Genomic DNA, 24,069 nt, shown 5'->3' on the forward strand with positions numbered 1-24,069 from the left:
GATGAGGAAGCCCCAAGGATCCGAGCAGAGAGAGAGTGTTCTGGCGGTGGAAATATTTACAGTGCAGATTTCCTGAAGAAGAGTTCCATATGGCGACAGGCAGGCAGACAGATGGGCAGATCGACAGGAAGGCAGGACAACAAGCGATCAGGCAGGCTGACAGAAGTCCACATAACAGAGACTATGTTCCAGCAACAGACTGTGTCAGCAGCTGTCTTAAAAAGCCATGAGCTCATTAGCTGGATGAGTTGCAGCTGAGAACAATGAAGTGCCAGAACCAGCCAGCAGAGATCTCACAGACACAGAGCTGAAGCCGGGCAGATATGGGAGGGTGCTGGATACAGAGAAAAGCGTCCTCCTCCACGAGAGCAGAAGGTAAGTGAAAGTAATCAGCTATCAAGAAACCCTCAATCCTGTAGTATATGGAGCCAACCCAACCTGGAGTGTTGCCAAGTCTGCTTATTAAAAGCGACTTTGGATTTTTTTATTTCTAAAGTCGCTTGCAAATCTCGTAAGTCGTGAGTTGCGGTTTTTTGACCTTGTATGTGAATGTGAAGTTGCTTAATTGCTTTCTTTCCTTGTGAAATCCCTTGATTATCTCACAGCTTCCCACAATAAAGCAAAACAGAAGTGGTAGGTAGTTTGTCCTTTCCATGTCCCCATTTCCTGGTTATCGCACCCACCTGAGTCAACTGCAGACCCCAAACACACACACACACACCAGAGCTCAGAGTGACAGTAGGAGAATGGCTGTGCAAGGCTTTAAGCAATTTTTTACATATTGTCACGGTGTGACATTTCGGACTTTGTTTTATGGTTCCTTGTGATGGTGTATTTTGTCTAGATGTTTCTATTATGTTTATTAGTTTGTTTTGCTCCTTCTACCGCCTCCTGGTGTTTTGTTGTTTTCCTCCCTCATTAAGTTTCCTTATGGTTGTTTCCTTTTTACTTTGTATGGTTCTATTATTAGGATTAGTCTCTGTATTATACAGGTCCTTCTCAAAATATTAGCATATTGTGATAAAGTTCATTATTTTCCATAATGTTATGATGAAAATTTAACATTCATATATTTTAGATTCATTGCACACTAACTGAAATATTTCAGGTATTTTATTGTCTTAATACGGATGATTGTGGCATACAGCTCATGAAAACCCAAAATTCCTATCTCACAAAATTAGCATATTTCATCCGACCAATAAAAGAAAAGTGTTTTTAATACAAAAAACGTCAACCTTCAAATAATCATGTACAGTTATGCACTCAATACTTGGTCGGGAATCCTTTTGCAGAAATGACTGCTTCAATGCGGCGTGGCATGGAGGCAATCAGCCTGTGGCACTGCTGAGGTCTTATGGAGGCCCAGGATGCTTCGATAGCGGCCTTTAGCTCATCCAGAGTGTTGGGTCTTGAGTCTCTCAACGTTCTCTTCACAATATCCCACAGATTCTCTATAGGGTTCAGGTCAGGAGAGTTGGCAGGCCAATTGAGCACAGGGATACCATGGTCAGTAAACCATTTACCAGTGGTTTTGGCACTGTGAGCAGGTGCCAGGTCGTGCTGAAAAATAAAATCTTCATCTCCATAAAGCTTTTCAGCAGATGGAAGCATGAAGTGCTCCAAAATCTCCTGATAGCTAGCTGCATTGACCCTGCCCTTGATAAAACACAGTGGGCCATCACCAGCAGCTGACACGGCACCCCAGACCATCACTGACTGTGGGTACTTGACACTGGACTTCTGGCATTTTGGCATTTTCTTCTCCCCAGTCTTCCTCCAGACTCTGGCACCTTGATTTCCGAATGACATGCAGAATTTGCTTTCATCCGAAAAAAGTACTTTGGACCACTGAGCAACAATCCAGTGCTGCTTCTCTGTAGCCCAGGTCAGGCGCTTCTGCCGCTGTTTCTGGTTCAAAAGTGGCTTGACCTGGGGAATGCGGCACCTGTAGCCCATTTCCTGCACACGCCTGTGCACGGTGGCTCTGGATGTTTCTACTCCAGACTCAGTCCACTGCTTCCGCAGGTCCCCCAAGGTCTGGAATCGGCTCTTCTCCACAATCCTCCTCAGGGTCTGGTCACCTCTTCTCGTTGTGCAGCGTTTTCTGCCACACTTTTTCCTTCCCACAGACTTCCCACTGAGGTGCCTTGATACAGCACTCTGGGAACAGCCTATTCGTTCAGAAATGTCTTTCTGTGTCTTACCCTCTTGCTTGAGGGTGTCAATAGTGGCCTTCTGGACAGCAGTCAGGTCGGCAGTCTTACCCATGATTGGAGTTTTGAGTGATGAACCAGGCTGGGAGTTTTAAAGGCCTCAGGAATCTTTTGCAGGTGTTTAGAGTTAACTCGTTGATTCAGATGATTAGGTTCATAGCTCGTTTAGAGACCCTTTTAATGATATCCTAATTTTGTGAGATAGGAATTTTGGGTTTTCATGAGCTGTATGCCAAAATCATCCGTATTAAAACAATAAAAGACCTGAAATATTTCAGTTAGTGTGCAATGAATCTAAAATATATGAATGTTAAATTTTCATCATGACATTATGGAAAATAATTAACTTTATCACAATATGCTAATATTTTGAGAAGGACCCTTAGTTCTTTGTTATCCTGAATTCTTTAGCTCCTCTTTTAGTATCTCTGTGTTGATTTATGGTTTGGTTTTTTTATTCACCTTGCACTCTTCTTGTTTTTCTAGTCTATGTTTTCTGTTCCTCCTCATCTTTATTCCCTTTCTGTGTTTTTATTCTGTTCTGTCTAGCTTAGTTCTTTATGTTTAGTTTCTAGTGTTCCAGTTCTACTTCCTGTTAGGTCAGCTTGAGTTATTGTTTTCTTTTATTCTAGTCATGGTTTTTTTATGGTCTCCTTTTGCTTAGGCCTTAGGTTCTTGTTATTCTTCTATTCCTTCCAGTTCCTCTGTTTCCTTTACCTCTTGGTTATTCTAGATTTCTTATGTTTTGGTTATTTTATCTTAGTCTATTGTTCTGCTTAGGTCTATGTTTCTCTTTATTGTTTATTGTTTCCACCTGTCCCTTCTGCTTCCTTGCCAGACCTGTTCCCTGTTTCTTGATTACCCGCCTTTGTTCTCGTTCTGTATATTAGTTAGTTTGGTTCTTGTGAACAAGGCTAGTTTGTTGCGTCACCTTCCCTGCGTCAAGTTCCCTTCGTTTCTTGTGCTCTGTTATACCTGGACTCCTAAACTCTCTGTTTTCATCCTGTCTGCCTACCTGTGAGTTTAGCCTTTGTTTTGATTTAAATAAATCATCGTTCTGCCTCGCCATGCCGACTCCTCGCCTGCATCTGCACTTTGGTCCACAACAAAAACCTCAACATGACACATTTGTGATTTCTAAATGGTTCTTATTGAGTAAATAAAAGCACAGAAAAATAATTTAAGTCATGATTTTTTCACTTTAGCTTAGAAAATTTTCACTTTTGCCCAAAATTTAAATAATAAAACCTTATGCATGAGACTGCGGATGTTTATTAAAGCAGCACTGGGTCTTTGACATCACGGTGCAGAATGCTTGGACCAAAACATTTGTCTTCATTCAGCCACACAAGATGTTTAGGGTCACAGCACATAATCTCCCTCAGAATAGACCATTCCTAAACATTTATTTTGTTCTGTTTTATAAGCCATTTCAGCATAACCCAGGAGAGTTGGAGCTTAAGGTCATTAACTGATGGCCAGATAGTCTCCATCAGGGTTTTCTGCTAAAGTGCAGAATTCATGGTTCCATCAATTACAGCAAGTTGTTCAGGCTCCTTAGGCAGCAAAGCACCACCATGTTTGAATGTCAGCATCATGTTCTTGTTTTAAAATGCTGTGGTGATTTTATACCAGATGTAAAGTTATGCACACCTTTGAATGAGTTCTACTTTTGTCTCATTAGTGTACAAAATATTTTTCCGAAAGTCAACACATGTTTTCTCCATTTATGGTTAAAGGCCTTTATTGTGATTCGCTTTAGTCCCAAAGCCTGAGTGTGTTGATTTAAATAGCTTTTAGCCTGCTTCATGTTGTCAGACAGACTCTATTTAATCTTGATTCTACAGACCTAGGTGTAGCTTGTGAAGCTGAACCAGAAGATGGTTAAAACAGTGATTTACCAAGGGGGGCAAATACTTTTCACATGGTCTCAGGTTGTTTTGGATAGCTTTTATCCTCTAATAAGTAAAATAAATAATTTCTAAATGGCTTTTCTTCAGGTTATGTATGATGTGTTCTGAAACATTTAAGTATGACAAAAAAACTATAACTAAATGGAGTTGTAAGAAGACAAATACTTTTTCACAGTGCTTAACATCAACTGTTTTGATTGCCTTTCATTAGATATCTGTGATTTCTTGTTAAGTTCTGTACTGGAACCTCATGTGTTTATGTGAAGCTGGTTTGCCGAAATTCAGCTTGGCTTGTTCAGCTGAAGGTAACCTTTCAGGTCCTTCTCCACTGAATAATCCAGGCTCTTTGAATAAAAGAAGATGCTGCACCCCTTTACCTACAACTAGGATACTTCTTTCTGGAGAGTGGAACTGATAAGTTGCTCCAGTTTATTGTAAAACGTACAATAAAAACTGTATGAGGGAATAGCTGAAGACCCAATATGATGTCATACAAAAATGATCACACTCTCACCTTGTCATTTAAAACACTTTAACTTCCCTTACTCTCCTATCTTTCATATTTGATTCAATTCCTGCAGAATAATTCATATTGTGCTGCATTTCAGAAGAAGTTGGTGGCAGCTTTAAAAGAGCTCTCTACATCCTATTGTTATTCCCCCACAGACATTTCAGAAGTAGTTCCCTGTAAACATTCTCTACTCTGCCTTTTTAAAACCTATATTTGTAGATATTTTCACAACTGACAGCAGCATACTGCTGGGAGGGTGATTTTGCATGCCGACTTAACGTTTAAAAACCAGCAAGAAGGTTAAAAAAAGTCAAGTTGACTGCGTTTGGAAATGTTCTCGCCTCTGTCTTTTAATACTGCCCCGCAGCTATTTAGGTGAGCCAGGAAGCCCACAGACAGCAGATGAGATATTCATTATTTCACCAGAGTTTCTTATTTCACAACTCATATTTACCGTTGCATAGACTCAGATTGTACATATATGTCAAAAACTAATGGTCCCATCTGGCCGTCTGAGGCAGCCTTGTGTCTAGCCAAATCCCAAATACTTTGTAACGTGTTCCATTTCACTATGTAGTGAATTTTTGCTCGAATACACTGTTTTCATGTTCAATTGCAGAAAGATTTGTAAAGGATTGTGGACTGCTGTATTTTATTTGCCTCAGGAAGGACATATTGGAGTTTATTCCCCAGGCATGAATACTATACAGAATTATCCAGATTTGTAGGCATTTTCTTACACCATTGATCCCGAGAGAGATATACTAGGTATATACTTGAGAAAAATTGGAAGTATTTGTGTTCAGGGTTTTGCTTTCAAGTCAGCTGTAGATTTTTTTACGTCCTGTAAGCAGAAAAGAGGAATATGTTTTATTCAAAACTGAATAGACTGAATTGTCCTTGTATATTTTTTGTTGTTTCAAATGGATCTTTAGATTATTGTTGAAGAATGAATCTATTTCAGTAATTCAATCAAAAAAGCAAAACCCATATTTTTGTGGATGTATTACACATAGTGATGCTTTAAATGTGTTTATTTCTGCAAATTTTGATGGTTGTGGCTTACAGTTAATATTGAAGTCACTCTGGCTACATTTGTGCATCGTGACTTGAATTCCTGACTCTAGGTGTAGTGCTTTACTTCACAAACCTCTCAGGGTTGTGACAATTTTATTTTTTGAGTGGCCTTTACCATACTTTTTCCATCCAATAAACATTCCATTAATATGATTGGAATAAAGCACTCTGTGAATAGTCAGCTTTTTTAGCATTGACCTTTTGTGCCTTAACCTCCTTGTAGAGGATCTGAACCATTATCTGACCTTCAAGTCAGCAGTCTACCACATGAGTCCTTAAACCATAACATGGCCATTTTATGACTCCTTTTTTAGTCTTATGTAATCTTGAATTTTGGACTATTATTACCTGTAAGCATCAGCATTCAAGAAATAATCACCTGAACTTCAGTTTATCAGTCTGTGTGTGATTAATTTATATATTATCTGTATTCACCTTTTTAATAGTTACTGAAACAAATAACAAATTAACTTTCCTACGATAGTTTCATTTATTGAGATATACCTGGATAATAAAGTGAAATCTGACGCTCAGCAGCCCCATGACTCACTATTAGAGGCTGGCTTTGTCCAACGTATAGACCTTGCAGCATGTAATTAATAAGAGACCAGTCAGGAAAATATCCATGACTCACGTGAAAATGACAGGAAGTTTTAGCAAATGAAGAACAGAATGATTTGTGTATTTTGAACCTTTTTTTCTGCTGCTGGTGTTTTGCAGAAAATGCCATCTTAGCATTCGGGAATGGATCAGACGTGAAAACGAGTGCCAGTCAGCCTGGAATGTCAAGTCCAGCGACAGACAACCTGAGTCTGCACTTGGCAACCACCGCCCCAGGCATCTCCATGGAAACAGAGCAGAACGTTCTGCGAGCACAGATACCAACTCAGGTGAGACGAGACGGAAGACTGGAAATCTGATGTGCAAGCTTTTCTATAAACTGACCCAGCAGAGGAGAGGGCCTCACTCAGATCTGGGTCATACAGCAGCATAACTTAAAGTGTTTGCTTAAACAGTGGGAGCTGAAGGTAGATGAAATTTACACAAAAAGATGAGTGAGACAATGAAATTAAAGGTGAAAGGCCTAATGCTCTGCTGAAGATTTATTTTACATTAAATTTCCTTCAGAAGTCACCAAATTAGTAACATCTAGGCACCTGGAAAATTAATCTCACTATAATTCCAGCTGTTCTGTGAAGCCCCTCAGAGGTTTGTTGGTGAACATTAATAGGCAAAAAGCATCATGCAGACCAGGTAAGACAGCAAACAGATCAGGAATAAAGTCGGGGGGAAGTTTAAAGCAGGGTTCGGTTGTAAAACAATATTGGAGCTTTAAAAATCAAACAAAGCACTGTTCAATATATCATCTGAAAATGGAAACAGTATGGCACCGCAAAACTGGCAAAACAATGGCCTTCCACCTAAGCTGTCAGGCTGGGCAAGGAGAGCATTAACCAGAAAAGCAGCCAAGAGGGGCATTGTATCTCTGGAGGAGCTGCAGGGATCCACAAATCAGGAGAGAATCTGTTGACAATTGATCGATCACTCCACAAATCTGGCCTTTATGTAAAAGTATCAAGAAGAAGTCATAAGATGTTCCATTTTCAGTTTGCCACAAGCCATGTAGGAAACAAAGCAAATATATAGAGGGAGGTGCTCTGGTCAGATGAGAACAAAATATAACTTCACAACCTATATGCAAATGTTTGCTTGAAAAATAACACTGAATATCACCCTGAACACACCATCCCCACAGTGACACATGTTGGTGGTAGCAGGAGGCTTTTCTTCAGCAGGGACAAGGAAGTTTATCAAGGGTTGATTGGACGATGGATAGGGATGAATTCAGGGCAATCCTGGAATAAAACCTGTTAGTGTTAGGTCACAAGGAGCTTGAGAGGACCGGTTTGATGTAGGGTGAACACATAAGTGAGTAGGCAGCTTCAGCGAATGGTTGAAGGACTGAGAATAGATTCGATGGAGTAGGGACCTAGGAACCTGAGACAGAGCTTCTTTGAATAAGACTTGAGGGGAAAGTCCTTGGATGATAACCCCATCTCCTCCTCCAGGAGCTGACCGTGTCTGCTCCCATAGTTTTCGACAGAAGAGAGGATGGGTTTTGCCAGATGGAATGATTGAGTCTGGGAAGGAGGCAGAGAGGAGAGAAGGTTGGTAACCTAACAATGCTTCAAAGGGAGAGAGAGCAAACATGTGAGTTATGGGCGTATTCAGTCCAAATAAGATGCTCACTCTATGAGGTTAGGCTGTTTACACAGAGTCAGCGGTGGGTGTTTTCAAGTTCTTGATTTAAGTGTTTGCACTGACCATTAGTTTGGCAGTGGAACCCAGAAGCTAGCCAAGATCTAGCCCTCAGGGCGTCCCTCCAAACCTGAGCTATGAACTGTGGACCCCTGTCTGAAAGTATTTCTACGGGGATACCATAGAACCTAAACACATGTTGAATGTGGAGTCTAGCTGTAACTGAGGCTGATGGCAGTTTAAACAAGGCTTTGAGATGGCAAGCTTTGGAAAATTGTTCAGTTATGATAAAGATTACTGTCTTGTTGTGAGAAGATGGGAGACCAGTGACGAAATCTATTACAATATGGCACCAAGGGTGGCTGGGAACAGACAGAGGCTGAAGGAGACCAGCAGGGGGCCGATGAGAGTTTTTATTACAAGCACAAGTGGAACAGCCAGAAACATATTCACAGATATCCTTATTCAGAGTGGCCACTGGTTCGGCTGCTGAATGGAGAAATTAGAAGCGTGCCCCCATTGAATAACCTGGGCTTAGATAGAAGCAAGAACATGGATTCTTACAGGTGGACCTCCTCCTGGGTCGGGTTCTTGTTGCTGGGCTTTCCTGATCTTGTCTTCCACAACCCCTGGACAGGCTTCGGACAACACATGATGGAGTAAGCCTCTCCTGGAAGTTCCTGGGACTCCTCCTCAGGCAAAACCTGTCAGAAAAGGGCATCTGACTTAATGTTTCTGGTCGAAAAGAAATGGAGAAGTTAAACCAGGAAAAGAACAAAGACCAACAGGATTGACGGGCATTGAGACGCTTAGCTGACTGAAGGTTGGCGAGATTCTTGTGGTCAGTCCAGATGATTATAGGTTGCTCTGTGCCCTTCAGCCAGTGCCGCCTTTCTTCTAAGGCCAGTTTAATGGCCAGGAATTCCCGATCTCCAACATCATGGTTTTATTTTAGGAGGACAGAAACATTTTGAGAAGTAGGCACAGGGGTGGAGTTTGTTGTCTGAAAATTATCTTTGGGACAAAACAGCTCCAACCCCCGTGTTAGATAGGTGCGAAATTCAATATCTAGCTTGTCAACTGTCCTGCTTCCCTGTTTCAAGTTCCAAAAGCTTTTTGCTTTTTCTTCATCACTCCTTCTCAAAGAAAAAGCCTGTTTAAATTGTTGCAGAAACTCATCAAATTAAAAAATATCATGGTAGTCTCATCAACTAATGCCTTAGTTAACCGTAAAGCCTTCTCAGTAATCCAAAGACATAGGATACCTTACTTGCTTTATCCTGAAAAGAATGCAGTGTGCGGTGAAATGCTCTTCTCTGGAGGAGAAAACCCCCTACATTTCTCCAGATCCCCAGAAAATGGCTCGGGTGTTAGGCAGGGGACATCTCCAAGCATGGAAGAATCAGATCTGGAAGGCTGAAAGGTCGCACTGAAGACAAAACTGAAGGAGAAGCAGGTTGAGAAGGTACTTTTGTTTGCAGATTATTAAGTTGATTTGACAGATTATCCACAGATTGAAGGAGGACTACCAGATGCTGCACATAGTATTGGAGCACAGAATCATGGTGACCTGTTGTATGAGTGCTGTTTGAAACTGTGTCTGTAATTGTGCTGCAGAGTTAGAATAGCCATATTGTTCTGTTAGGTCATTTATAATGTTGGGTTAGACTCTGGTGCAAGCAGCAAAAACAGACAACAAGAACAAGAAAAGGTTTACAGGATTTATTCACAATATTCCAGATGTGGCTCGTCAGGGTTTCAGACTGGACTACGATTCAGCATGTTCGAAGAGGAAGGGGAGATCCTAGGGGAAAGAGAAGACTTCCAAAAGCTGAGAAAGGCAGGTGGGTAGGTCCGGTGAAGAGCGATCAGCAGAAACGCTTTGTGGGTTGCTGGGGTTCTGTGGGTGGACAAGCAGATACCTTGATGGTGGATTGCTACAAGGACTGAATTCCTTGAGGAAATACCAAGGAGCTGGGAGGGAACCAGTGGCAAAGAATGAGGAAGGGGGCTCCAGCCTTCCAGGAGGAAGCTTAGCTGCTCACCGGGTCTGAGGCACTCCAACCAAGATTGAGAGGAAATCGCAGTAAGTGCCAGTGATCTGGCATCTGCCTCTTGGATCCAACTCCTCTAAATACTCTTGCAATGAGCTGCAGCTTCGAGCTCCACCTGGCAATCACACCTTGCAGTAGAGAGACGGAAACACACAGCCACCTGCACACAGCTCTGAGACTATGACAGTTAGAGGCTGCAAAAGACTTGATACTGGGGTGGAGGTTCTGTCCAGGAAGACAGTGACCTTTAATGTACAGTCTGAGCTACAATAGAATGTTTTTGATCAAAGCAGATTCATGTGTTAGAATAGCCCAGTCAAAGTCTAGAACTAAATCCAATCAAGAAACTGTGGCATTACTTTAAAATTGCTGTTTGCAGTCCAATCTGACTGAGCTTGGTCTATTTTCCAAAAAGGAATCAGCAAAGGTTTTAGTTTGCGGATGTGTAAAGCTGATAGAGACATACCCTTAAAGCCTTGCACCTGTACATTTCACTGTATATTCTTTATCAGTTTGCACCATTTTTTAGCCAGAATCATCACTTTTACCACAACTCTGTTTAATTTCAGTTAGATTCCAGCTAAAATAACAGAAAACAACAAACAAAAATAAAAAAAGAACGCAATTTAATGGCAATGTGACTCAGCAAGGGCAATTGTCTTTATACTTTGCCATAGACGAAAGAAGTCCATAGATCATAAAGTGATGTATGACATAGTCCCACATTTTTCTCATTCCCATCATATTCACACATTAATCTGCAAAAAGCATCTATAAATACAAACTATGCAAATACCATTACATTTTCTGCATGCAATCACTTTTTGACCATCTTAAATTGATCCATATCCATAATAAAGTGGGTGTGCATCACGAATGAAGACCACACAATAAGAAAACTAATTTTAATGTGCAAAGCCACTAAGGCTGTAAATATGCACACTTTTCTGTAAAAGTTATTATTAGACAGAAATCTGAATAATAATATTTTCTGCACATAAAACAAATGTGTTTAAACACTTTATTGCTACTGAGGGCTAAAATGCTGTAGATGACATAATTGACAATCAGCCAACAGATAAAGTGTAAGTAGGCCATACATATTTCCAAAGGGAAAAGCTGTTAAAAAATGCCAAAAGTCCAAAATTAAATTTTTTGCCTCAGTGCAGCTCGTCCCACACACAGCTGTTTAACACTCCAAACTCAATACATGAAACTTTGCTGAAAATAAAATGACACATTGTTGAGCATAAACATTTTTAGCTTATAATTTTGCGTCAGATGAGGTTCAAATAAAATGTTGCTGTGACTATGCCAGTCACTGTTAATTAAAAGTAAAAATCTGCATCTGATAGCTCATCAGAACACCAACTGAGATGCTGATTGGCACTCCAGCCTGTCCACTGCAGCAAACATGTAGGAAAAAGAAATGGCTAATTTACTGAGCACTAAAACGTGTTGTTTTAATAACAAGTATTTATACCCTTTTACAAATTGTACAAGTTGTTACAACTGCAAACCTTTGTGTGTCTTATTGGGATTTTATGGAACAGACCAACACAGTGAAAGGAAGATAAAAATGTTTTTCAGAAAAACATTTGATGTTCATTTGTACACAGCACTCTGGTTCTACTTTGTTGAACTAGCTTTACATATCTTCTATAATTTGTTATTTGAAAACAGGTCAAGCTTTGTCAGATTCAGTACTATTTGCCTGCTAAAAGTAAATTTTAAGCCAGATTTTCTTTTAAATGACTCCTTATCAATTCTTCCCCAGGTTTTATGTTTTTTTTAAAGTGTCACTTTGGACTTTGGGTGTTTTTTAACATTCTGCAGTCCCTTACCTGACCCTTTTCTAAAAATTTTTTTTTTAATGTTTTTTAAGCATAACTCCGTCCTATGAATTTAGAGGCAGAAACAGTTGGAATTCTGTTTTTCTCATCTAACACACTCCAAAACATGTGGAAGATGTTTACAGAACAGTTAAAGTTGCTGGCAACTGTGGATCCATCAACAAACTGGACCTTATGGATTAATAATAGGATATCATCAAAGTTTATCTACATGTAAAATTAGACAGACAAATACTTTTGGCAATATAGTGTATTTTAGTGATAATTAAAACCTATTTCTTTAAAAGAAATACCAAAGTTGACAAACAAAAATGGCATTTTAGCCCTGAAGAGCTATCAGTTGAAAACAGCAGATGAGCAGCTAAAGGACGGTGCATCTCTGACATAATGTGTCAGGTCTTTGCTGGATTTTGTTGTATTTTTTAAAGTGTCAGAGTGTATTTGATAGCCGGAGTCCATCTGCAAGAATCATACCACACCAACGGGAAACATAATAACATCAGGATTTTCAAAATAATTTACTAAAGACAGACTAGATCTGGCTATATTAATAAATACACACACATTTATATTTACACTTGTGTATATATTAGATCAACTAGTTCAGTTATTGGGCTATATGACTAAGGTATTCTAAACCAAACAATTAAACATTAAATGCAACAAACTAAGCAACAAATACAGCTTATCTGCACTCAGTGAACTCACCCATTTTAGAGCAAAACACGTGAAAATATCTGGCTGCATAAATTAATCAGTTTAACTGGTTTAACTTCCACAGAATGAGTTGTTTTGGATTTGCTAACGCATTTATCACTGGCTTTTATTTCGCGATCTGCACATGGTTCTTGGAGCTCCTCCGGGCGTCATAGCAGACCGGAACATTGCGGATGTAAATCAGAAGGGCGGAGAAGTTCGCGGCTAGACCAGTGCATAGCGGAGATGCAGCTGCACTACGTTCAGTGTGAGCCCGGTGTAAATCCAGGGTTAGGGTTAAAACAACCGGAGGCAAAGCTGAGCAGCATGGAGCAGCAGCAGCAGACACAAAAGACAATTCAAGTTCTGAAGACACCACCTTATTTTAATAATTATAATTTCTGATTATTATTATTAATAAAAACTAAAATAATAAGTTCATATTTTGAATTATTAACAATAACTGCTGATATATTATTATATATATATATATATATGTATTCAGTATTGGTACTTTTATTTGCTCCTTATAAATTGTGAACCTGCCATTAAGAAATCACTTTTTATTTAATTTTTTGCTACTTTGTAACAAGTTTTTGTCATAATGTTGATGGCCGACTTGACCCACATGCAGAAAAATATGAAGAAACAGAGAAACATTTAGTAAAACTTTTATTAGGAAATCTGGGGCAGGAAACCACAGTAGCAGGGAGACTGAAAAAGAGAATGAACGCTGGTGAACAACCCACAACTGAAATTCTCAAATATGTTCTATGGAGAAAGCTTACATTGGGTAGAGTTAAGTCCACCAGGGAGAGAGGTTGTGATCCTGGTAAGAGGTGGCTATGCAGCACCGCCGTAGCAAGTGAGTCCTGAGAGGCTTGGAGGAGGGTGGACAGGGTTCGCATGAAGCTTTGAGAACAATCTCTAATCTGGTTGCCAGTGGAACAAAAACAAGAATCCACAGTCCAAAAAACTATTGGAAAGTTCCTTCAGATATCTCACATGAGCGAGGCTTGGTCAACCTGGGACAAAAACAAAACATTAGTCAAGGAACAAGAATTAGAATCTTCTCAGACAAGCAATAATCAAAACCATGATTTGGCCAGGTAAAATACCACGAAGAGGCAAAACACTCAGGTGTCGAAGTACTGGCTCGCCTCCTTCTTATAGTCCTCCAGCTGATGACAATCATGCGAAACACCTGACGACCAGCTCCTCACGCCCTTACTGGTGGAAGAGGGTTAATAGCAGGCAAAAATGACCAGGATCTGACACCACCTCCCCCTCAACGACCACCTCCGGGCAGTCCAGACGAACTGGCCTGGGACGACCAGAAGTCCTGAATCAAGTAAGAGTCCAAGATGAAAGACCGGGGAACCCAGAGGCGATCCTCGGGACCGTAACCCTCCCAATCCACCAGGAACTGCCATCCTCTTCCCCGCCTACGAGAGGCCACGATCCGGCGGACTGAGTAGGCAGGGTGGCCTTGGAACTCCCGGGCAGGTGGAGGGGGCACAGCCGGAGGGGAGAGCGTGCTGGACTGGACAGGCTTAATCTGAGATACATGAAAAACAGGATGGACTCAGAAACTAGGGGGCAAACGTAAACGTACAGAAGAAGGATTAACCACAGAATCAATAACATAAGGGCCGATCAACCTGGGAGATAATTTCCGGGACAGAGACTTAAGCGGAACAGTCCGTGTAGACAACCACACCTGCTGACACGGGCTATAGGCAGGAGCGGGGGTCCGTCGTCTGTCAGCGTAGTGCTTGTTGGCTGCAGCAGACCGCGGTAATGCCTTGGAAGTGGCCGCCCAGATCCGTCTGCATCGCCGGACGTGCTGTTGTACAGAAGTAACAGCAATCTCCTTTTCATCCGCAGGAAACAAGGGTGGTTGATACCCTAGCGAAACTTCAGATAGGGAAAGCCCAGTGGCAGTGGACACATGTGAATTGTGTGAGTATTCAATCCATGGCAAATGGTTGCTCCAGTCAGTGGGACTGGAGGATGCTGCGCAGCGTAGAGCTGCCTCCATCTCCTGATTAAGTCTCTCTACTTAGCCATTGGTTTGCGGATGGTGACCGGAAGTTAGAGAAACCTTTGCCCCCAATGCTGCACAGAATTCCCTCCACACCTGGGCGGTGAACTGAGGTCCCCCGTCAGATAGCACATTCTGGGGAATTCCATGCAAACGAAACATGTTTGCACGTGTTTGACCAAAAGCTTGGCAGTCTGGAAGGCGGATGGTAGTTTCCTGAGGGGTACAAGATGGCAGGCTTTAGAAAATCTGTCCACTATTGTCATAATAGTCATCATACCATGAGAATCTGGAAGGCCAGTAACAAAGTCCACGGCGATGTGGGACCAAGGTTGAGGTGGAACCTCCAGTGGTCGTAGAAGGCCAGCAGGTGGTCGATTTGATGTCTTGTTTTGAGCACATGTTCTACAAGCAGATACATAGTCCTTAACATCCCAATGTAGAGTGGGCCACCAGAAGCGTCTGGTTATTGCGGCAATGGTCCGACTAGCTCCTGGGTGGATCGCAAACCTTGAAGCGTGAAACCAGGTAATGAGGCAAGACCGAATGGCATCGGGCACATACATCCGATTAGGTGATCCAGATCCTGGCCCCGGGTCAGCAAGGAGGGCCTGCCGCACACAGTCCTCAATCTCCCAGGTCATGGTTCCAAACGTGCAACTAGGAGGTAGGATACGTGCAGCTAATTCTTCCGTCTCATTTGTGGAGAATTGACATGACAGGGCATCTGGCTTTATGTTTTTGGTACCAGGTCTGTAAGAGATCAACAAATTAAAACAAGAAAAGAACAAAGACCAACGTGATTGCCTAGGATTTAACCGTTTTGCTGACTGGATGTATGATAAATTTCTGTGGTGTGTCCAGACCAGCACAGGGTGTTCAGCGCCCCCCACCAGTGCCTCCACTCGTCTAGGGTGAGCTTAATAGCCAGGAGCTCTCTGTCACCCACATCATAGTTTCTTTCTGCTGTAGATAGTCATCGAGAGAAAAAGGCACACGGATGGAGTCTTGCGTCGAGATCCTGGCGTTGGGAGAGCACCACCCCCACCCCGGTGTCCGAAGCGTCCATCTCCAAAACAAACTGCTTAGCTGAATCCGGATGAACAAGTACTGGTGCATGGGTGAACTTAGTCTTCAAAGCGTTGAATACGTTGTCTGCTTCTGTAGTCCAGGTGAACGGCACCTTAGAGGATGTCAGGGCTGAGAGGGGACTGGCCGTCTGGCTGTAGTTCAGAATAAACTTCCTGTAAAAGTTGGCAAAACCAAGAAACCGCTGTAGCTCCTTTTGGGTTGTTGGAATTGGCCAGTCCTCCACAGCCCTGATCTTATTGGGGTTGGCGCGAACCTGCCCACCCTCAAGGATGAAGCCCAAGAAGCTGATGGATGACTGGTGGAATTCGCACTTCTCGGCCTTCACCTACAGTTGATTCTCTAAGAGGCGCTGCAGGACTAGCCGGACGTGCTGATGATGCTCTGCAGGAGTCTTTGAGTAAACCAAGATGTCATCGAGGTAAACAAAACCGAACAGGTTCAAGAAGTCCCTTAATACATCGTTCACAAGGGCTTGAAAAACAGCAGGTGCGTTACATAATCCAAATGGCATCACAAGGTACTCAAAGTGTCCAAGTGGGATCTTAAAAGCCGTCTTCCACTCATCTCCCTGGCGAATTTGAACCTAGTGGTAAGCATTTCTAAGATCAAGCTTAGTAAATATTGTGGCACCATAAACTGGCTCAAATGCTGATGAAAGCAGGGGTAGAGGGTACTTATTCCTAATCGTGATGGCGTTTAGTCCCCTGTAATCTATACATGGACGGAGGGATCCATCCTTTTTGCCAACAAAAAAAACCCTAGCTCCCAGTGGAGAAGAAGATGGACGGATTATCCCTGAAGCTAATGACTCCTTAATATATTTCTCCATTACCAACCTCTCCGGTCCCGAGATCTTATGAAGACCGCTAGAAGGTAATGGAGCCCCCGACAAAAGGTCGATTGCGCAGTCATAAGGACGGTGCACTGGGAGAGATTGAGCCTGAGACTTACTGAAAACTGCGCTTAAGTCATGATACTCAGTTGGTATTTGAGCAAGATCGGTGGGTTCAACCTCTCTCTCCCTTTCAGGAGTACTATGTGGAACAGCTGATTGGAGACAGGATGACAAACACTGTGTAGACCAAGACTCTACCCTTAACTCCACCCAGTTGAGATGCGGGTTGTGATGCTGCAAAGGAAAACCTAGCACTAAAGAGCTCTGAACGATGGGAAAAACAAACAGGGTGATGAGCTCCCTATGGTTACCAGATAAAACCAATTCTAAGGGAAGTGTTCTATGAGTTATACTGTGGAGCGTCCAGCCATCTAAGGCTAAGACTTGACGTGGCATAGTTAATGGTTCAGTCTTAATCTGATGATGTTTTACCAGGTCTTGATCAATTAGGTTCAGTTCACAACCTGAATCTAGTAGGGCAGAAAAAGTGAGGCTCTGTTGATTTACCACTAACGAGGCGGGTAAGGTGAAACGTGAGGGCATGCCAAGAGGCTTCTGGTCCACCGGTCGCCCTGCTAGAACAGGTGAACCCGACCTTTTGGCCGAACAGGGCAAGCCAAAACAAAATGCTCAGGCGTCCCGCAGTAAAAACACTGCCTGGCCTCACGTCGATGAATTCTCTCATCTTTAGACAACCGAACCCAACCGAGCTGCATGGGCTCGGACTCAGCCTGACCCGAGGCCTGTACCGGCCGGCTCGGCGTCTGGTGAGTGGTAGAAGACTGCACTCTAGGAAAAAAATGCTCAGCGCGGTTTCGCCTCATCTCCCGCATACGGGTATCCACCCGGAGGGCTAAATCAATCTAGGTTCTCTGGCTCCTCCAGTAATACTAGTTCATCCTTTAAATTGTTGTCTAGAGCTTGAAAAAATATTGACTTCAGTGCGCTGGAATTCCAACCAGACGCAACCGCTAAGGTTAAAAAATCTATAGAAAAATCTGTAAGCGGTCGATTGTGTTGTTTAAGCGTACACAATCTACAAGCCACATCAGTCTGACCCATTTCAAGGTCAAAAATGGATCTAAAATCTTGAAAAAATCCTTCATGAGTGCAGCCAAAATGGTTATAGTTAGTAAATCTTGCTACTGCCCATCGGAGTGCCCTACCAGATAACAACCCTAAAATATAAGACACCTTTGCATCATCATGGAGAAAAGACTGTGGGGAACGGTTAAATACTAAGGAGCATTGTAACAAAAATCCACAACAACCTCCCACCTCACCGGAATATTTCTCCGGACAGGGTGATGAGCTGTGTTGCTTTTACTCCAAACATATCGTTTTGCATTGTGGCCAAACAGTTCGATTTTGGTTTCATCTGACCAGAGCACCTTCTTCCACATGTTTGGTGTGTCTCCCAGGTGGCTTGTGGCAAACTTTAAACGAGACTTTCTATGGATATCTTTGAGAAATAGCTTTCTTCTTGCCACTCTTCCATAAAGGCCAGATTTATGCAGTGTACAACTGATTGTTGTCCTATGGACAGACACTCCCACCTCAGCTGTAGATCTCTGCAGTTCATCCAGAGTGATCATGGGCCTCTTGGCTGCATCTCTGATCAGTCTTCTCCTTGTTCATGATGAGAGTTTAGAGGGACGGCCGGGTCTTGGTAGATTTGCAGTGGTCTGATACTCCTTCAATTTCAAAATGACTGCTTGCGCAGTGCTTCTTGGGATGTTTAAAGCTTGGGAAATCTTTTTGTATCCAAATCCGGCATTAAACTTCTCAACAACAGTATCTCGGACCTGCCTGGTGTGTTCCTTAGTCTTCATGATGCTCTCTGCACTTTGAACAGAACCCTGAGACTATCACAGAGCAGGTGCATTTAGGTGCGAGACTTGATTACACACAGGTGGATTCTATTTATCATCATCAGTCATTTGGGACAACATTGGATCATTCAGAGATCCTCACTGAACTTCTGGAGTAAGTTTACTGCACTGAAAGTAAAGGGGCCGAATGATATTGCACGTCCCACTTTTCAGTTTTTTATTTGTCAAAAACATTTGACACATCCAATAAATTTTATTCCACTTCACGATTGTGTCCCACAAAAAATTAGAATTTTCTATCTTTATGTTTGAAGCCTTAAATGTGCCAAGAGGGTGACCTGTTCAAGGGGCCGAGTACTTTCTCAAGGCATTGTATATATATATATGTATGTATATATATATATATATATATATATATATATATATATATATATATATATATATATATATAGTTTCAATTATTATTATCTTCCAGGATTGCTCTATATTTAGCTTCAGCCATTCTCACAACTACTCTAACCAACTTCCTCATCTCTGCTAAAAACAGCAGCCCCACAGCAGCATGTACCCACAACCATGTTTCGCTGTCTGGCTGGTGTGTTGTGGTTGATGTGCAGTGTTTGCTTTTTACATTCAAATAGTGAGCAAAACTTGTAGCAAGCTTTTAACGAAACATCTTCAGTTGTCTTTTTACTTTACCTTTTAAGCCTTAAACTTAAACAGCTGGAGTTGTACTGAGCTTGAATTGCACATAGTTTGGCGTTTTTAACTAATTAAATCGGACGATTAGTTACACTAGATTGGATTTAGGAAAACGTAAGTAAAAGTGGCTGAACATAAATTTAAGCTTTTCAGATCTTTTTTTTTTAAGTTGAAAACATAACCTTTCTTTCACTTCACATGCATGCACTACTTATTCAATACACTGCAGTTTCTGATTGTAACGTGACAAAACGTAACGTGTGAAAAACTTACTGTCTCATGAAGAGGTTTCTCAAGGTTGTCCATTATGTCCTTCAATTTGTATGAAGCATCCTTCTTTGTACAATCATATCTCGAGGCTTAAGAGGTGCCCCCAAAACAGTGACTGCCTTCTTTATCAGATTGTTGAGTTTTTTTTTTACATAACTGGCTCTGATATAGCTAGCCCAACAGATAATGGAAGTCTCTAGTCTCCAGTTTCTACACATCCACCACCTCTACTTCTATCATTATAGAAATAGTGTTTGACAAACTCCTGTTTCTCCTGAAATTTCCAGTCATTCTCTTTATTTTGTCCACAGTTAAAATAAGATTATTGGTCCCACACCATGCCACAAAGCAGTTCACTCAAGTTCTTCTTCATCTCTGATACACCCGTCAACTGCAGACTCGTCTGTGTATTTCTGCAGATGCCTTGGGCTCAAAGTCTGAGGTTTAAAGAGTGAAAGGGAATGGTTAGAGTATGGCCCTCTATAGTGCTCCTGTGCTGCCGACCACCTGGTGAGACACACACCCCTTCAGTCTCACAATCTGAGAGGTTGTGAGACTGAAGGGTCAGTCTCACAACCCTACCTCTAACCCCAACCCCACTGAAGGGTCAGAACATGAGACCGTGGGTCCTGAAAGGTCATGTATGCTTACTCAGGTGGAACAACAGCAGTTTCTCCAGGACCGTCATGATGTGGGATGTCAGGGCAACAAGTCTGTAGTCATTGAGGCTAAGGTGCTGCAGCATTCCACAGATCTGTGGAGTGCACAACTAATAGTTGTCCTGTCAGATTGTTCCACCTGAACTGGGAATCTCTGCAGCTCATCTACAGTTACCATAGTGCTCTTGGCTGCTTTTCTGATTAATGCTCTCTTTGCCCCGCCTATGAGTCTAGGTCAACAACCTGTTTGGAGGATTATGGGTTGAACAGTGGTCTGTAAGATGTAGTAGTCATTTCTTCGTTCAAAGCTTGGGACATTATTTCATAAACTAAGCCTTTTTTAAACTTCTCAACAACCTTTACCCTAACCTGTGTTCCTTGGTCATCATAATGCTGTTTGTTCACTAATGTTCTCTAATGTTCTCTAATAAATTACTATGGTCTTTCAGAACAGCTGGAACAACTGATATTACATTCCAGATGTGTGGAAAATTTGCTAAATTAGGTGAATTCTGAAGGACACCTATGGTTTTGGATTTTATTTAGAAGAATCAGAATAACAAGCATGTAAAACCTTCAGGTAACAGTTGTTGAAAATCTTTAATTTACAGTTATGCACTGCTTTGTGCTTGTCTACCCCTAACCCTCATAAAACTCCTGACAAAATGCATTGATCATTGTTTGTAACATGATAAAAATATGGAATACTTTGAGGGGTATTCCTACCCTTGTGAGGCACTGTAAAAACACATGAAATCCAAACATGAAGAACAAAAACTGAAACCAAGATTTGTGTACTTTCTTTCAGATAAACGGGAATGACAGATTGTGGAGCGATGAGGGAGATTCCACTCTTCCCTCTCCGGGCCTTTTGGATCATGGCTCTGAACCCGTCAACCTGTCCAAGCTGCTAATTCTAGGTTGGCCAATCCTGGTGCTGCTCTCCCAACCATAGGAGGCGTCCCTTTAATGACCTTTATGGACTGAGCTGTACAGAACCGACGGGGAGGAGTATTGGGGTGCGAGAGAGAAACAGCCATTCCAGTGCGTCAGAGGATGTTGAAGGGGAAGAGGGTATTCTCTCCTGCTCCACTCACTTCTCCCTGTCATACATGAGAATCCCACCTAATCCCTTTTTGTGAATCATGACTCAGAGTAAATGTGTTGTGAAGGATACACCATGGACTGGACAACAGGAGAGGGTGCCACCACTGCACCACAGGGAGGGAAAAGAGGTTCCACACATCATTCCCTGCTGTGCACCAGCCCAAATTTTGCAGAAAAAAACACACAGACTTCTGTCAGGTGCATACTTACAGAGAAAAAGCCCAACAGGTTTAAAAAGTGTACAGTGAAGAGACACTGAGAACGCAGTGACCGAAAACATTACAAAATATAAAAATATATATAAAATAAAACAAATAAATGATTTTCTTTGTTCTTGAACATTCCTTGATGTAGAAAAGAAAAAATTAAATGTTAAGATTCTTCTCTCGGATGACGTCTTACACAAGATTTAAGGTGGAATGTATGTGTTCATCAACATGCAGCGCTCCGCCCATTCGCTCCTTATTTTTGATGCCACCTATTTTATTTCAAACGGCTGTTACCAGAAATGTTAGATAGAAGCACATGTTATAACCCAAGTGAAACCACAGTGAAAGTCTTTGGCTACTCGTGGTTGTGTTTTGAGTTGAAGTTCGAAGAGTCCAGTTCCAAAAACAACAAAAATGTCTCTCTAAAATTACTTTATGTTAAAATTGAAGATCTGTCAGTGTTTTATTTCATCAATCAGGGCCCAACCATGATTATTGCCCTTTTTACTTTATTTGTTTTTTTTAAAAGTCTTATAAACTAAAACAGCCTTATTCGAACTCCTTAGACTTGGAAAGAAACTACATGTCTTGACATTTTGTTCTGGTGAATCAGAACCAAGCTGCAAAAATACGAAAAGAAACAACAGGAGAAATAGAGTGAATAAATTGAGAAGGCAAATTAATAAAGACTCCATTTAAACTCAAGCAGGTTGTTCATCAACTGATCAAAGGTTTAAAACTGTAGCCTTATAAAGTTTAAATCTGTGTATAAATTTGTCTTTACATTATTTTCTGTCCGGCATTCACATGGGTGAGACTCCCTGTCTCTTTCAGGTTGGTTGAGATGCACAAGCAGGGACTCTTGGAACACAGTTGGAAACAGTTTAAATTTGTTCATAGAATGTAAGGATCAAGGGAAAAAAATGTAGGTGTTAGAAAACAAAAAAGACCTGTGCTGAACCAGAGGATCCACCCGATTGTCCATGAAGACACAGGGAGTTTCTCAACCCAGTTTAAGCCCCAGTGACTGGCCTCTCTTGACTGAGGCCCAACTCAGATGCCTACAGTTCCACTACCGCCATCTCACAAAGTACTTCTTCCAGGAGAATAACGTCCCTCTTGAAGCATCCTACAGGTTCTCCTTATCTAAGTCCCATTTATAAAACAATTGGGGATGGATGCATAGGCATATTTACAAAAACGGACGTCACTTCCAGACCATGGATGCCACCTGCCTTGTGAGAAGACTTACATTAAGCATGCCAAATTTGAAAAATGAATCATTAAGAAAGGCGGGGCTACTCACTACTTTTTTGACACTTAAAGTTCTGTTTGGGTTTTTGGGGCTATGGTCTAAAACTTTTGTTTAAGTTTAAATCTAGTTTTCAGTAATTTGCTTTCTCTATTTTATCTTGCTCCTGTTTCTTTTTTTTGCATTTTGACGCTGGTATCAATTCAGCAGGGTTGAATGTGAATACTTGTGGCTTGTTTTCTGGTTTTTGATGAGAAATGTAAAGTAGATGTATATTTTGAATGCCCCAATTTGGAAGGGAACTCTTCACACATTCATTCATTAAGCTTTAAATGTAAGGATTATGGAGGCTGTCCCTTTTTAGATATATTTAAAAAAAAAACAATCAAGTGATTTTGTTTTGTGAAGCAGCAAGAGATTGAGACAAGTTTATATTTTATAAATGTATGTGGACCTTGTCACCAAGACAACAGATATCTTTAAAAGAGTTTGTGAGCCATTTTGATGAAGAACCAGCGGGATGTAGACACGGGGATCCAGGAGCAGACACCCCTGCTATACATGAGATGAAAGCACTGACCCAAGTTGCTCACTGGTCTGCTGGGCGACTGCACCCAGCATGGGACAACCAAACACCGTACTATAAAAACACAGATTTGCTTTTTATAGTGGACATTTCAGTCAAGCATACTGAGTGTGAGTCTTGGGTAACTTTTAGTTCTGTCATTGAGTTCAGTATAATACTGTGAATTGTCAAATGATGTAACAAAGGCTGAAAATGTAAAACATTTGAGCTGCCGGTAGACCTGATTGAGCTCAACCCGAGAAAACCAAACTCCGTTAGTTCCTGATTAAGTCACAACAGCACAGAAGTTTTGTTTTCACAGGTTCTACAAGAAGTGATGCTCTGTGTTGCTCATGTTTTTCTTTTTTTTTTCTAAATGAGACCAGAAATGTGTTTTACAAAAGGAATTAAAAGTAATTCAACATGTAAACAACTGTCTTAAAGGGCCAATTTACTCATATTATACAGTCTGATGCCTGGTTTTATTACAGTTGGTGTACTGATGGAGACATCCAAACGTACAAGGTGATTTCTGTTCATTTGAGTACACTTTGTTAGTATAGCACTATAAAAGCCCTCCTACAAAACATTTAGGTTCAAGTCAAATTACAGTGCATTGCAAAAGTATTCCTACTCCTTTCTTTTTATCTTTTTTAATCATATCACAACCATAATTACATGCATTGCTCTTCATCAACCTTCCAATTAACTCTGCTTTCTTCTCGCTACTCTTTCATAAAAGCCAGATTTTTCGAGAACATCATTAATATTTGTTTTGTCCAATTCTCCTATGTGAGCTGGGAATCTCTGCAGCTCCTCTAGAGTCACTGTGAGCGTATTGGCTGCTTCTCTAATTTTCTACT

General features: G+C 41.4%; 1 protein-coding gene across 2 annotated transcripts in view; it reads left to right on the forward strand.

Moving 5' to 3' along the window:
* The window catches only part of gfra4a (GDNF family receptor alpha 4a), a 308,249-nt gene extending 284,613 nt beyond the window's left edge, over positions 1-23,636 (forward strand). For both annotated transcript variants that reach the window (XM_047346216.1, XM_047346218.1), the window contains exons 7-8: positions 6,438-6,607; positions 20,882-23,636. In XM_047346216.1, coding sequence (XP_047202172.1) covers positions 6,438-6,607; positions 20,882-21,028 — 317 coding nt within the window. In that variant the 3' untranslated portion in view covers positions 21,029-23,636. The remainder of the gene's footprint in view (positions 1-6,437; positions 6,608-20,881) is intronic.
* The last annotated feature ends 433 nt before the right edge of the window (positions 23,637-24,069 follow it).

Source organism: Girardinichthys multiradiatus, chromosome 19 (assembly GCF_021462225.1).
Source record: "Girardinichthys multiradiatus isolate DD_20200921_A chromosome 19, DD_fGirMul_XY1, whole genome shotgun sequence".
Taxonomy (NCBI): domain Eukaryota; kingdom Metazoa; phylum Chordata; class Actinopteri; order Cyprinodontiformes; family Goodeidae; genus Girardinichthys; species Girardinichthys multiradiatus.